General features: G+C 47.9%; 1 protein-coding gene across 1 annotated transcript in view; it reads left to right on the top strand.

The window, feature by feature from the left end:
- Nucleotides 1-255: 255 nt before the first annotated feature.
- Nucleotides 256-15,472, top strand: part of LOC311106511 (alpha-(1,6)-fucosyltransferase-like) — a gene marked incomplete at both ends in the record, with an annotated part of 62,981 nt that continues 47,764 nt past the window's right edge. Inside the window, 3 exons of the mRNA XM_084148863.1 lie at nt 256-458; nt 7,415-7,536; nt 9,575-9,737. Of these exons, the coding sequence (XP_084004989.1) occupies nt 256-458; nt 7,415-7,536; nt 9,575-9,737 (488 nt within the window). The remainder of the gene's footprint in view (nt 459-7,414; nt 7,537-9,574; nt 9,738-15,472) is intronic.

The following is a 15,472-nucleotide window of genomic DNA, read 5'->3' as shown; positions in this document are numbered from 1 at the left end:
CGAAAGCGAGAGGTGGAGCCCTCAGCAGGACAGGGCAGGAACAACAGCAAGGGGCGTTGGTCTGTGAAAGTCATGCTCTAGCACAAGGAGAGGGGGCTGATCCTCACCAGAGATACACTCGTCTCCCCAAAAAAACCCTCCTCTCTCTCACCACCTCCCTCCCACTGCCCCTGCACTGCGGTGCCAGTGAGGATGCCCAGGCGGCTATTGTGACGGGGTCGCGACGGTGTGTGTAGGCGGGCAGGCTGAGCTACGATGCGGCCCTGGGCGGGCTCCTGGCGCTGGGTCACCCTGGTACTGCTGGCGTGGGGCACGCTGCTCTTCTACATCGGGGGCCACCTGGTGAGGGACAGTGAGCACCCAGAGAGGTCCAGCAGAGAGCTATCCAAGATCCTGGCCAAGCTGGAGCGCCTCAAGCAGCAGAACGAGGACCTGCGACGCATGGCTGAGTCCCTCAGGTAACTAACTACCTGAAGGGAGATGTGTGTGGAGGGGGGTAGATGTGTCCAATTGCTTTGGAACACACATACACGCACACACACCCACTTCAGACAGCTGGTCTCTGATTAAATCCCTTGCTTTTGTAATTATTCAGAATTGGCTGGAAAACAAAGGTAGGATTCATGGCACCAAAATATGTCCAGCTTTCAGACAGGCACTGTCCAGATGGGTCTCAGTCAGAGACAGTGCTGCGCGTGTGTCTGTTGTTGTTGGACACATCGAGCCATTGCTCTGGGACCAGTCAGTCTAATTTGTTAGAGTAGTAGGGTTGTTCCACCAAATCAGTGCCTTTTGCGTCTGCACCTTTAATATTTTAAGAAGAAATTGTGCACTTTAAAAGCCTGTTATAATAAATGGAAGGGCCCTTTAATATAGACCACATGGAGAATTTAATACATCTGATTTTTACTATGAAAATGACTATTTTGACATGTCCTTCTGTCAACCCTGTGTCACTTCTAGGAAGATATTAACCCACTTAATCCCAAAATCTCTCCATGTTTCATCATCATTGTAAAGCCCTAGTTAATGTGTTGCTTTGACAAAGTCATCTCTGAAGATGATTATTTATTTCATGTGAACAGTGATTCATTTACATCTGTCCCTCAGTTTAAGGTCAACCCTGTCACATGAACTGAACTCTCGTTTTAATATGGTGAAACTATTCCTTTTTAAAATATTTTTTTCTAAATAAACATCTAATCGTCATATCATAGTATAAAAGCAGGTGAGCTGGTTCTACTCTTTTTTTTGCCAATGTTTTGTGGTGGAAAACTGAGCAGGTCAAGCATACCACTTCAACCCTGTTAACCATATACAGTATAGACAGCAGTGGAGGCTGGTGAGGGGAGGATGTCTCATAACAATGGCTGGAATGGAATGGCATCAAAGACATGGAAGCTACAGTATGTGTTTGATGTATTTGATACCATTCCACTTATTCCACTCCAGCCATTACCATGAGCCCTTCCTCCCCAATTAAGGTGCCACCAACCTCTTGTGATAGACAGCTAAAAAGGTTTTAACAATTTCATTTATTTATTTTTTGCTTGCATTCAATTGCCCCTCCCTGTTGCACACAACAAGCTTCCATTCCTCCTGTCACAATAAATCATCATCCCTGTTATGGTCAACCCTGTTACGGTCAACCCTGTTACTTACTAAAAAAATGTTTTTATTTAACCAACTTGAGATGGGAAAACTAGTTTTTTTTAAATGAAATTGAACATGTGCTCTTTATGACAGAATGTTAAAATGAGGTGAAATCCAAAGTTTTGTGGCAAAGTTACACTTCTCAAAAGTCACCGATTTGGTGGAAGACCCAGTAGAGGAGCAGTGCTACCATATAGTGTCATAATGGTACTGCCTTGCTGCCTTGCTGCCTTGCTGTCTTGCTGCCTTGTTGTCTTGCTGCCATGTTGTCTTGCTGCCCTGCTGTCTTGCTGCCTTGTTGTCTTCCTGCCTTGTTGTCTTGCTGCCTTGTTGTCTTGCTGCCTTGTGATCTTGCTGCCTTGTTGTCTTGCTGCCTTGTTATCTTGCTGCCTTGTTGTCTTGCTGCCCTGCTGTCTTGCTGCCCTGTTGTCTTGCTGCCTTGTTGTCTTGCTGCCTTGTTGTCTTGCTGCCCTGTTGTCTTGCTGCCTTGTTGTCTTGCTGCCTTGTTGTCTTGCTGCCCTGCTGTCTTGCTGCCATGTTGTCTTGCTGCCCTGTTGTCTTGCTGCCTTGTTGTCTTGCTGCCCTGTTGTCTTGCTGCCTTGTTGTCTTGCTGCCTTGATGTCTTGCTGCCATGTTGTCTTGCTGCCCTGTTGTCTTGCTGCCATGTTGTCTTGCTGCCCTGTTGTCTTGCTGCCTTGTTGTCTTGCTGCCTTGTTGTCTTGCTGCCTTATTGTCTTGCTGCCATGTTGTCTTGCTGCCCTGTTGTCTTGCTGCCTTGTTGTCTTGCTGCCTAGTTGTCTTGCTGCCCAGTTGTCTTGCTGCCTTGTTGTCTTGTTGTCTTGCTGCCCAGTTGTCTTGCTGCCTTGTTGTCTTGCTGCCTTGTTGTCTTGCTGCCCTGCTGCCTTGTGTCTCTGTCTGTGTGTGCGTGTGTGCGCGCGTGCGTGCGTGCGTGTGTGCACGTGTGTGTGTGTGTGCGTGTGTGTGTGTGTGCATGCGTGAATATGATAATGTGACTGTGAAGTGAATGACATGGCACACAACAAGAATCAGAATCACCTTTATTACATCATTACATTATTACAAATACATTTGCATGTAAAGAATTGTTACTCAGTGAAATGCTGCTACCACAATAAACAGAACACAGATGATAGACAGGATGTACAGACTAAATGTATAGACACAGAATGTAGACAAACACACATAGTATGTACACTATGAGTAATGTACAGTAGTCGGCCTTTAGGAGGAAGGCAGCCATTGACACAATATCTCACACCTTCGCTCCATGAACTCCCACACTCAGCATCCCCCTCCCTGATTTGAGTGACAGGCCAACAGCCCACCCACCACCAGTCACCCAGCAGCACTAATGATGGGGTGAATACAGGGTTGGCGTGGCGATCTGCCTCTGGGCTCCGCCCTCTCCACAGCTGTCAATCACCTGGAGATGATGACACACGTAGGCCAGATGGCGTGACGGGCGAAAGAGAGATAGATAGAGAGAGAGAGTGTGTGTATGTGTGTGTGTGTGTGTGTGTGTATGTGTGTGTGTGTGTGTATGTGTGTGTGTGTGTATGTGTGTGTGTGTATGTGTGTGTGTATGTGTGTGTGTGTGTGTGTGTGTGTGTGTGTGTGTGTGTGTGTGTGTGTGTGTGTGTGTGTGTGTGTGTGTGTGTGTGTGTGTGTGTGTGTGTGTGTGTGTGTGTGTGTATGTGTGTGTATGTGTGTGTGTATGTGTGTGTATGTGTGTGTGACAGCTGGCCTGAGGGATAAGGGCCTGATCGATCCCCAGGCATGTGGATGGAGCGATGGAGGGAGGGAATGAGAAAGGGAGGGAGGTGAGGGATGATGGACGAGGTGAGGTCTGCACCGTGCAGAGATTTAAGGGGTGGATTGTTAAAGAGAGAGGGGGGAGAGCAGTGGAGGCCACCATGATAGGGGGTTTTAGACTGGGTTTCTGTAAAAGCACTTTGTGACATCTGCTGGTGTAAAAAGTGCTTTATAAATACATTTGATTGATTGATTGATTGATTGATAGGGGGTTAACATGGGCAGAAGGGAAAAATAGTGCAAGGAATGACATACAGTATATAGACAAATTGGAATGGAAAGCGATTGATTCACACACACACACACACACAATAAGAAAGAACTGAATGGTTTCATTGGTTTTTCTCCACAGTGTCTATTGAATGTTATCTGTCCATTAGACGGTCTCCTCCCAGTGATGTGGACCTAATGGAGTCCAGTGGCTGAGAGACACTCTCTGACTCCGCTGGCTGAGAGACACTGTCTGACTCCGCTGGCTGAGAGACACTCTCTGACTCCGCTGGCTGAGAGACACTGTCTGACTCCACTGGCTGAGAGACACTGTCTGACTCTGCTGGCTGAGAGACACTGTCTGACTCCGCTGGCTGAGAGACACTGTCTGACTCCGCTGGCTGAGAGACACTGTCTGACTCCGCTGGCTGAGAGACACTGTCTGACTCCGCTGGCTGAGAGACACTGTCTGACTCCGCTGGCTGAGAGACACTGTCTGACTCCGCTGGCTGAGAGACACTGTCTGACTCCGCTGGCTGAGAGAGGCTGCTTTTCTGGTTGCCGGCGAGTTTAATTCCGTATCATTAAGACATGTGATGCCACACATCCATCAACACGTCTCCATCGCCACTAGGGACAAAAAAGTCCTAGACCACTGTTACTCTACCCACAAGCAAGCATGCAAGGCCCTCCCTCGTCCCTCATCAGATCATGACTCCGTACTCCTGCTTCCTGTTTACAAGCAGAAGCTCAAACAGGAATTACCCATGACTCGCTCCGTTGAGAATTGGTCTCCAGATTCAGAGATTATGCTACAGGTGTCACGACTCCCTCCAAAGCTGCCTCCTCTCCTTGTTCCGGCAGGCTTCGGCGTTCGTCGTCACCGGCCTTCTAGCCACTGCCACTCCTCTTCTCATCATTCCATTTGTTTGGTCTTGTTTTTCACACACACCTGGTAGATATCCCCTCATCAGTCTCTGTATAATTATCCCCTCTGCTCCCCATGTCTTTGTGTGTTATTGTTCCATGTGGAGGTGTCGCTAGCTCGTGTTGATCATTATGTTACTTTTATCGCTGGGATATTCACCCGTGTGTTTTGTTTTCCCAGTACGCATTTAAGTCGCACTGTATTTGGTTACGCATTGCTGTGGACTGCTGTATTGGCCTAATAAACCCTATTCTTGGATTCACATCTCCTGCGCCTGGCTCCGTCCTACTCACCTTGTTACAACAGGACTGTTTCAAGATCTTCAGTGTCCAAATCACTAAGAACTTAAAATGGTCCACACGCGCACAGAGGTGAAGAAGGCGCAACAGTCCCTCTTCCCCCTCAGGAGGTTGAAAAGGTTTGGCATGGGCCCTCAGATACTCAAAAAGTTATACAGCTGCACCATTCAGAGCATCTTGACTGGCTGCATCACTGCTTAGTATGGCAACAGCACCGCCCTCGATCGCATTGCTCTACAGAGGGTTGTGGGGACAGCCCAGTACATCACTGGGGCCGAGCTCCCTGCCATCCAGGACTTCTATATCAGGCAGTGTGAAAGGAAGGCCCGGAAAATTGTTAAAGGCTCCAAACTCCCAAGCCATAGACTGTTCTCTCTGCTTCCGCCCGGCAAGCGGTACCAGATCAACAAGTCTGACACCAACAGGCTCCTGAACAGCTTCTATCCTCAAGCCATAAGACTGCTGAGAGACACTTACTGGGCTCATTTACTGGGTAATGTCATTAGCCCAGCATGATTCCACTGAACAGACACTGTCTGCTAGCGCTGCTAGCGCCTCCAGACTGAACTCCTATCGACCTGGTTGTCTCAGGGAAGGCAGGGGCCCTGACACCAACACCAGCCCCATTGTGAGAGCTGTCTGTGGGCACGACAGATCATTCAGCCTGGCCTGGCCTAGAGAGATGAGCTGGAGAGAGTTGGAGAGTCTGGCCGTGTGGCTGTGGATTAGCGCCGACTCCTCGCCTAGTCAATTAGGGAATCTGAAGTGTCCGTGCGGTGGTTAGTGGAATATCCAACAGAGGGGCTGTGATGCTGCTGAGGAGTATCTAATAGGTTTGGAGGAACAGGGTATCAAGCACCAGCTGGGATGTTAACACTACACTACCTTTAACACTAGTGCGTAGACCGAGAGAGGGATTGTCTCTTTCACATGCTCTATCTGTATCTCTCTCCCTCTCTCTCACACACATACTTCAAATGTCTCCTCTTTCTGCCTGACAGCGTCTGATGTTCCCCACTCAGGGAGCAAATCGAGTTTGCATGCCTTGATGACTCATTAGCCATTGTCTCGCTTCATGGATGCCTTGATGCATGCGCATGTACTTATAAGCTATTTATATTAATATTTTCATATAAACATGAGTGTATTAGATAACGTGTGTGTGTGTTTTTGTGTGTGTGTGTGTGTGTGGGGGGGGGGGGGGCTTGTATTGCTATCCTCGTGGGTACCGGAAATCCCCAAAAGTCCCCACAAACAAGGAACATTCCAAAGGCCATTTCAAATCGTAGGGGTTAAGGTTAGGGGTTAGAGGTTAGGGGTTAAGGTTAGGGTTAGGCTTGGTGTTAGGAGTTTGGGAAAATAAGATTTTGAATGAAAATCAATTTTAGGTCACCAAAAGGATAGTGAAACATGGTGTGTGGGCTTATATTGTGTGCGTGTGTTTGCGTGCGTGTGCGTGTGTGTGCATGTGTGTGCGTGTGTGTGTGTGTGTGTGTGTGTGTGTGTGTGTGTGTGTGTGTGTGTGTGTGTGTGTGTGTGTGTGTGTGTGTACGTGTTTAACTATACTTGTGGGGACCAGAAGTCCCCACAAGAATAGTAAACAAACAGAAATGTGACCAACTGGGGACATTTTGTTGGTCCCCACAAGGTCAAATGCTATTTCTCGGGGGTTTAGGGTTAAGGTTAGTATTAGTGTTAGAATTAGGTTTAGGTTTAGGAGCTAGGGTTAGTTTTATGGTTAAGGTTAGGAGCTAGGTTTAGGTTTAGGGTTAAGGTTAGGTTTTCGGATTAAGGTTAAGGTTAGGGTTAAGGTAAGGGTTAGGGTACGAGTTGGTTTAGGGTTAGGGGTTAGGGAAAATAGGATTTTGAATGGGACCGAATTGTGTGTCCCCACAAGGATAATTGGACAAGACTGTGTGTGTGTGTTCGTGCATGCGTGCATTTTGTGTATGTGCGCACGTGCGTACCTGTGTTATAATGAACAGGTCAACCGTTTCACTAACAAGTAATTAGATGTTCAGGAAATAAAAACTGAATCAAGTGAAATCAAGTGAGATGTTTCTGTTCACTATAGAACACTGCAAAAATACATCATTGTAGCATTCATTATACTTTACAAATACTCATTAGTGAAAAGAATGCAATGTGCATTATAAATGGGCCAAAAGGAGGCCCAAACATCACCAAATTACTGAGCTATTGAACAGAGTGCTCTTTGATGCCTGCTCACATTTAATCAAGACAGACACGCAGAAAGACACACACACACACACACACACACACACACACACACACACACACACACACACACACACACACACACACACACACACACACACACACACACACACACAGACAGACAGACAGACAGACAGACAGACACACACACACACACACACACACACACACACACACACACATACATACATACAGACACACACACACTCCAATAACCATTACTCTCTCTATTCCCCCCTGTCTCTTGTGGTAGGATACCTGAGGGCCAGGTAGAAGAGGGAGGGGCCCTGGCTGTGGGGAAGCTACGCTCCCTGGAGGACCAGCTGACCAGAGCCAAGCAGAAGATCCACAGCTTCCAGAGACTGACCGGAGATGGTGAGCAGGCCAGGGGGACCAGGGAGACCAGGGGGACCAGGGGGACCAGGGAGGCCAGGGGGACCAGGGAGGCCAGGGGGACCAGGGAGACCAGGGGGACCAGGGAGGCCAGGGGGACCAGGGGGACCAGGGAGGCCAGGGGGACCAGGGAGACCAGGGGGACCAGGGAGGCCAGGGGGACCAGGGAGACCAGGGGGACCAGGGAGGCCAGGGGGACCAGGGGGACCAGGGAGGCCAGGGGGACCAGGGAGACCAGGGGGACCAGGGAGGCCAGGGGGACCAGGGAGGCCAGGGGGACCAGGGAGACCAGGGGGACCAGGGGGACCAGGGAGGCCAGGGGGACCAGGGGGACCAGGGAGGCCAGGGGGACCAGGGAGACCAGGGGGACCAGGGAGGCCAGGGGGACCAGGGGGACCAGGGAGGCCAGGGGGACCAGGGAGACCAGGGGGACCAGGGAGGCCAGGGGGACCAGGGAGACCAGGGAGACCAGGGGGACCAGGGGGACCAGGGAGACCAGGGGGACCAGGGTGACCAGGGGGACCAGGGAGGCCAGGGGGACCAGGGAGACCAGGGGGACCAGGGAGACCAGGGAGACCAGCCAGGCCAGGGGGACCAGGGAGACCAGGGGGACCAGGGAGGGATGTATGGGGGGAGAGAAGGTGGAAGCTGGGGGAGAGTCCCGGAGAGTAAAGGGGTAAGGCGGTGGGTCAGATAGACCAGGCTAATCCTAATCCTAATCCTAATCCTAATCCTAGGCTATGTTAGCAGCTAAACTCAGCCGACAGGGAAAACATGTGTCTCTGTGTGTGTGTGTGTGTGTGTGTGTGTGTGTTTGTTTGTGTGTGTTTGTGTGTGTGTGTGCTTACATGTGTGTGTCTAAGAGGTGCGTGTCAGAGGGTGTCACAGGAAGAAAGGAAGAGAGAGTGTGTGTGTGTGTGTATGTGCATGAGTGTGTGGAGGGCAGGGTCAGGGCTCTCGTTCTCTGCTGCAGGGGAAGTGAGGCAAAAAATACCCTCCAGTTCCTCGGCCCTGTGGGAGAGAAAGAGAGAGAGAGAGAGAGAGAGAGAGAGAGAGAGAGAGAGAGAGAGAGAGAGAGAGAGAGAGAGAGAGAGAGAGAGAGAGGGGGGAGGTGGGGGGAGCCTGAGGGACAGAGAGAGGAGATAGGGCAATAACTTTTCCTCTCTACTATTTCAGGCCCTGCTTTCTTTCCGTTCCTTTACCATCCTTGACAGTAATCAGAGATCCACCTGGTTCTTCTTCTTCTTCTTCTTCTTCTTCTTCTTCTTCTTCTTCTTCTTCTTCTTCTTCTTCTTCTTCTTCCTCTTCTTCTTGTTCTGACAAGGTGCAGTACAGCTACGACCGGAAGTTAATTTTTTATAGCAGGTTAGGAGAGCTAACATAGCAGGTTAGGAGAACTAACATAGCAGGTTAAGAGAATTTACGCAGCAGGTTATGAGAACTAACATACCAGTTTAGGAGAACTTACAAAGCAGGTTAGGAGAACTTTCGCAGCAGGTTAGGAGAACTTACGCAGCAGGTTAGGAGAATGAGGTTAAGGTTAGGAAATGGTTAGCTAAAATGCTCTTCTAACCAGGTACGAAAGTCACTTATGGTCTTAGCTGTACTCCATCTAATCACAGCCGACTCTTCTTCCATGTGGGTCACTCACTTCCTTGTTGTAAGCTGACTGGGTGGAGTTTCAGGAGTGTGGTGTTCCATCCTGTATGATCAAAACAGATGCATTAAAACTTTTATGATCAAATGTACATGAATGGGGTCAAAGCAGCACATTGGGAGAGAGGGAGGTTGAGAGGGAGAGATTGATATTGACAGACGATCCAGTCTTCTCCTTAAACTCCCATGTGTTCAATGACAGTTTCTCTTCTACTCATCATTCTTTATTTAATCCTCCCTCCTCCTTCCTCCCTCCCTCCTCCCTCCTCCCTCCTCCTTCCTTCCTACCTCCTCCCTCCTCCCTCCTCCTTCCTCCCTCCTTCCTACCTCCTCCCTCCTCCCTCCTCCCTCCACCACCACTCAGGTCCAGGCCCAACCCAGGAGGAGCTGAGGCGGCGGGTGGAGAACGGTGTGAGGGAGCTCTGGTACTTTGTCCGCAGCGAGGTGAAGAAGCTGGGCCACGTGGAGGCTGGGGAGAGGCCCAGACAGGCTGACACCCTGATACAAGACCTGGGACACCAGCAGAGGTCAGAGACACACACATGCAAATACACGCACTCACACTCTCTCTCACACAAGCACACATCTAAAAAGCCTTCCACAGGCTGTCCGCCCACACACACAGAAACACACACAGAAACACACACAGAAACGTGCACATACACACCTTCCCTTACCACTGCTCTCTCCCAGGTGTTCTGTCTTCCTCTGTGTTGGCTTCAGCCTAGAGGTCAGAGAGAGCAGAGAACGGTTGCGACATGAGACACTCGTTTATGTAGTTGATCGGCCCTGTAAGAAAGCAGTGCCCCCGGCTCTCTTCCCGACTCCATTCCTCCCCATCTCCCTCCCTCCCCGTCTCCCTCCCTCTCTCCTACCACCCTCCCTCCGCCTGCCTGTTGAATGATTGAGTAATTGTAAATGGGACAGTAATTGCCCACCAATTGGAGCGGGTAATCAGGACTCAGGGCCACCCATCAACTAAACCCCTGTCTGCAGCCTGCAGCCTCCGCTGTCTTCATCCGCATCCAACCGCTGGGCCGGGGAAACACCCACAAGCCTCATTTACATTTACATCATTTAGCAGACGCTCTTATCCGACTTACAAATTGGTACATTCAACTTATGATAGCCAGTGGGGGGGGGGGGGGTAGAAGGATTACTTTATACTATTCCAGGTATTCCTTAAAGAGGTAGGGTTTCAAGTGTCTCCGGAAGGTGGTCAGTGACTCCGCTGTCCTGCGTCGTGGGGAAGCTTGTTCCACCATTGGGGTGCCGGAGCAGCGAATAGCTTTGACTTGGCTGAGTGGGAAGTGTGCTTCTGTAGAGGTAGGGGAGCTAGCAGGCCAGAGGTGGATGAACGTAGTGCCCTCGTTTGGGTGTAGGGTCTGATCAGAGCCTGAAGGTAAGGAGGTGCCGTTTCCCTCACAACTCCGTAGGCAAGCACCATGGTCTTGTAGTGGATGCGAGCCTCAACTGGAAGCCAGTGGAGTGTGTGGAGGAGCGGGGTGACATGAGAGGACTTGGGAAGGTTGAACACCAGATGGGCTGCAGCGTTCTGGATAAGTTGTAGGGGTTTAATGGCACAGGCAGGGAGCCCAGCCAACAGCGAGTTGCAGTAATCCAGACGGGAGATGACAAGTGCCTGGATTAGGACCTGTGCCACTTTCTGTGTAAGGTAGGGTCGTACTCTGCGAATGTTGTAGAGCATGAACCTGCAGGATCGATCAGAATTTAGAGTGGTAGAAAGTGGCTTTAGCAGCGGAAACAGAGGAAGAGAATGTAGAGAGGAGGGAGTGAAAAGATGACAGGTCCGCAGGGAGTCTAGTTTTCCTCCATTTCCGCTCGGCTGCCCGGAGCCCTCTTCTGTGAGCTCGCAATGAGTCGTCAAGCCACGGAGCAGGAGGGGAGGACCGAGCCGGGCGGGAGGATAGGGGACATAGAGAGTCAAAAGATGCAGAAAGGGAGGAGAGGAGGGTTGAGGAGGCAGAATCAGGAGATCGGAGGGAGAAGGATTTAGTAGAGGGAAGAGATGATAGAATGGAAGAGGAGAGAGTAGCGGGAGAGAGAGAGCGAAGGTTGCGACGGCACATTACCATCTGAGTAGGGGCAGAATGAGTAGTGTTGGAGGAGGGCGAGAGAGAAAAGGATACAAAGTAGTGGTCGGAGACTTGGAGGGGAGTTGCAGTGAGATTAGTAGAAGAACAGCATCTAGTAAAGATGAGGTAAAGCGTATTGCCTGCCTTGTGAGTAGGGGGGGACGTTGAGAGGGTGAGGTCAAAATAGGAAAGGAGTGGAAAGAAGGAGACAGAGAGAAATTAGTCAAAGGCAGACGTAGGGAGGGTAAAGTCACCCAGAACTGTGAGGGGTGAGCCATCCTCAGGAAAGGAACTTATCAAGGCGTCAAGCTCATTGGTGAACTCTCCAAGGGTACCTGGAGGGTGATAAATGACAAGGATGTTAAGCTTGAATGGGCTAGTGACTGTGACAGCATGGAATTCAAATGAGGAGATAGACAGATGGGTCAGGGGAAAAAGAGAGAATGTCCACTTGGGAGAGATGAGGATTCCTGTGCCACCGCCGCGCTGACCAGATGCTCTTGGGGTATGCGAGAACACATGGTCAGACGAGGAAAGAGCAGTAGGAGTAGCAGTGTTTTCTGTGGTAATCCATGTTTCCGTCAGCGCCAAGAAGTGAAGGGACTGGAGGGTAGCATAGGCTGAGATGAACTTTGCCTTGTTGGCAGCAGAACGGCAGTTCCAGAGGCTGCCAGAGACCTGGAACTCCATGTGGGTCGTGCGCGCAGGGAACACCAGATTAGAGCCACGTGGTGTGAAGCGTTTGTATGGCCTGTGCAGAGAGGAGAGAACAGGGATAGACAGACACATAGTTGATAGGCTACAGAAAAAGGCTACAATAATGCAAAGGAGATCGGAATGAAATGAACTAAACATCTGGGAAAGGAGAGAGCAGGGCCTCCCTCACTTACGTTTCACTGAAACACTCAAATATAACTCTCCCAACTTCCACTTTAGAAATGATAATTGTTGTAAACTACAGCGGTTCAATGTTTTCTAGGAATAGACTCTAACTTAGTTTTTCAGCTAGCTAACTTAGTACAGTATTCTTCCGTGAAAACCATCCAGGGCACCGAATCCTATGACGCCATAGCCAACTAGCATGCCAGCCTCCAATAACACGGTTTAGCACCAATACTCGTTACAGCAAACCACCAGTGTGTTAACACGCCAAGCAGATCATTCGTGTCCGTGTCTAACGTTGTGTAAAGTTTTGGGTTAGTTTTGACAGTTTGAGTGAGTATGTCGTCAACTTATTCAGCCAGTTAGTTAGCTAGAATAGTTAGCATACTAGCTAGCCATTGCTCTCTGCCAACGAACCAACCCCTCCTCCCACGGCACAAACACACAGAGAGAGCCAAGCTAACGTTAACTAGTCACCCATGTCCCGAATTCCCTTGAATGACTCTGGTTACCAGTATGTAAAAACAAAACAAAAATAAATGTAGGTTATAACTTACCCTTAGTAGCTACTGTTAGCCAGTTAAGTGCAAAGCTAGCCACTGAATCGATTCAGCCAGTTCGCGTTTGTCCCAACGGAGAGAAAGCGTCTCCAAATATTAAAGCTAGGTCGTTCCAGCTATTGTTTAGTTAGCTATCCAGGTAGCAACAAGCTAGCTACATTTCGAGTACAGTAGCTACTAACTATCTAACGTTAACGCTTCAGATAATGAGGTTAGAAAAACAGCTGAATGGTAGGTAGCTAGCTGGCATAATTACAGGTACTCTTAAGCGTGAAATAACATTGGAAACAACTATCCACAGTTGGGGAAGGAGAAGGGGCACACACACACTTACACACTCACAATCACACACACTCACACACACTTACACACACACTTACACACCCACACACACAAACACACACACACACACACACACTTCTAACCAACCGCAGGAGAAGTAGCCTCCCTCTGCTCTGTCAAAGCCGATGTTAACTCAGCGGCTAGCAGAACATTTACATTTACATTTTAGTCAGAAACATGTAGTTCTCTCACAGGGAGACTGTGATAGATCCCTGGTGGGTTCTGGGTAAAGGAGTTTGACATGGCTTCATATCAAACACACACGTTGTGGTTTAGGATAAAAAATGGATGCAGAGTAATGATTATGCCATGCCAGAGAGCATGTGGACGTGTGCGCGTGTGTGGACGGGCATGTGTGTGTGTGTGTGTGTGTGTGTGTGTGTGTGTGTGTCTGTGTGTGTCTGTGTGTGTGTGTCTGTGTGTGTGTGTGTGTGTGTGTGTGTGTGTGTGTGTCTGTGTGTGTGTGTGTGTGTGTGTGTGTGTGTGTGTGTGTGTGTGTGTCTGTGTGTGTGTGTGTGTGTGTTTGTCTGTGTGTGTGTGTCTGTGTGTGTGTCAAATGTGTGTGTGTGTCAATGTCAAAATTGTGAAGTAAACCATTCTATATACTATATGTGTGTGTGTGCTTGTGTGCTTGTGCTCAGGAGGTTTCCCACCCTGAGAATGTGACTGATTTGGTTCACTGAAATGATTTGAGCCCTGCTGGTTTTCAGAGATGGGAAGCTGCTGTGTCAGTGCTATGTACTTGACGTATGGCTTTCTCTTATGGAGGACTAAAAGTGCCACAATTAAATAAATAAATACACCATTAAATAATTACTTAAATGTGTCATTAATTAATTAAAATTAGAATTAAATACATAAATGTGTTATTAAATGTGTCATTAATTAATTCAAATACCGATTCATTTTATGTAAAATACATATATAATAATTTCACTATTTACATTTACATTTCATGGTCCTGCGTTGGAGTGCTTCATGAATTACTTAAAACTGTCAAACTGACCCATCAAAAGTTGGTAGGCGGAACCTAACGCCTGATTGGTTACCCTCTGCATCAAGCCAAGACAAATCAATTCCGGATAATGTCAGCAGGTCCTGCTTCTACATCCTCTGCTAAGTTTAAAATGTCTCTAACCAACTCCCTGGAAAGTTCACGGAGATCCTCCATTGTCTCTATCCAGGTTGGCCTACTCTACTTCAGACCAAAGCAATGGATCAGACTAGATTCGCGTTAGCCCCGCCCACTGACTTTGATGGGTCAGTTTGACAGTTTTAAGTAATTCATGAATCACTGCAACGCAGGACCATGAAATGTAAATGTAAATAGTGAAATTATTATATATGTATTTTACATAAAATGAATCGGTATTTGAATTAATTAATGACACATTTAATAACACATTTATGTATTTAATTCTAATTTTAATTAATTAATGACACATTTAAGTAATTATTTAATGGTGTATTTATTTATTTAATTGTGGCACTTTTAGTCCTCCATATTCTCTGTCTGTCCCTTTGTTTTATTATTATTATTATTATTATTATTATTATTATTATTATTATTATTATTATTATTATTATTATTATTATCTATCCTGATGCCTAGTCACTTTACCCTGCCTTCATGTACATATCTACCTCAAGAACCTTATTATTATCTATCCTGATGCCTAGTCACTTTACCCTGCATTCATGTACATATCTACCTCAAATACCTTATTATTATCTATCCTGATGCCTAGTCACTTTACCCTGCCTTCATGTACATATCTACCTCAAATACCATATTATTATCTATCCTGATGCCTAGTCACTTTACCCTGCCTTCATGTACATATCTACCTCAAATACCTTATTATTATCTATCCTGATGGCTAGTCACTTTACCCTGCCTTCATGTACATACAGTGGCTTGCGAAAGTATTCACCCCCCTTGGCATTTTTCCTATTTTGTTGCCTTACAACCTGGAATTAAAAATGATTTTTAGGTGGTTTGTATAATTTGATTTACACAACATGCATACCACTTTGAAGATGCAAAATATTTTTTGGGGTGAAACAAACAACAAATAACACAAAAAAACTGAAAACTTGAGCGTGCATAACTATTCACCCCCCCCCCCCCCCCCCCCAAAGTCAATACTTTGTAGAGCCACCTTTTGCAGCAATTACAGCTGCAAGTATCTTGGGGTATGTCTCTATAAGCTTGGCACATCTAGCCACTGGTATTTTTGCCCATTCTTCAAGGCAAAACTGCTCCAGCTCTTTCAAGTTGGATGGGTTCTGCTGGTGTACAACAATCTTTAAGTCATATCACAGATTCTCAATTGGATTCAGGTCTGGGCTTTGACTAGGCCATTCCAAGACATGTAAATG

The sequence above is a fragment of the Coregonus lavaretus genome (assembly GCF_964263955.1).
Source record: "Coregonus lavaretus genome assembly, chromosome: 31".
Lineage (NCBI taxonomy): Eukaryota > Metazoa > Chordata > Actinopteri > Salmoniformes > Salmonidae > Coregonus > Coregonus lavaretus.
The sequence above is the reverse complement of the archived record's forward strand: the minus strand, read 5'-3'. Positions and strand labels throughout refer to the sequence as shown.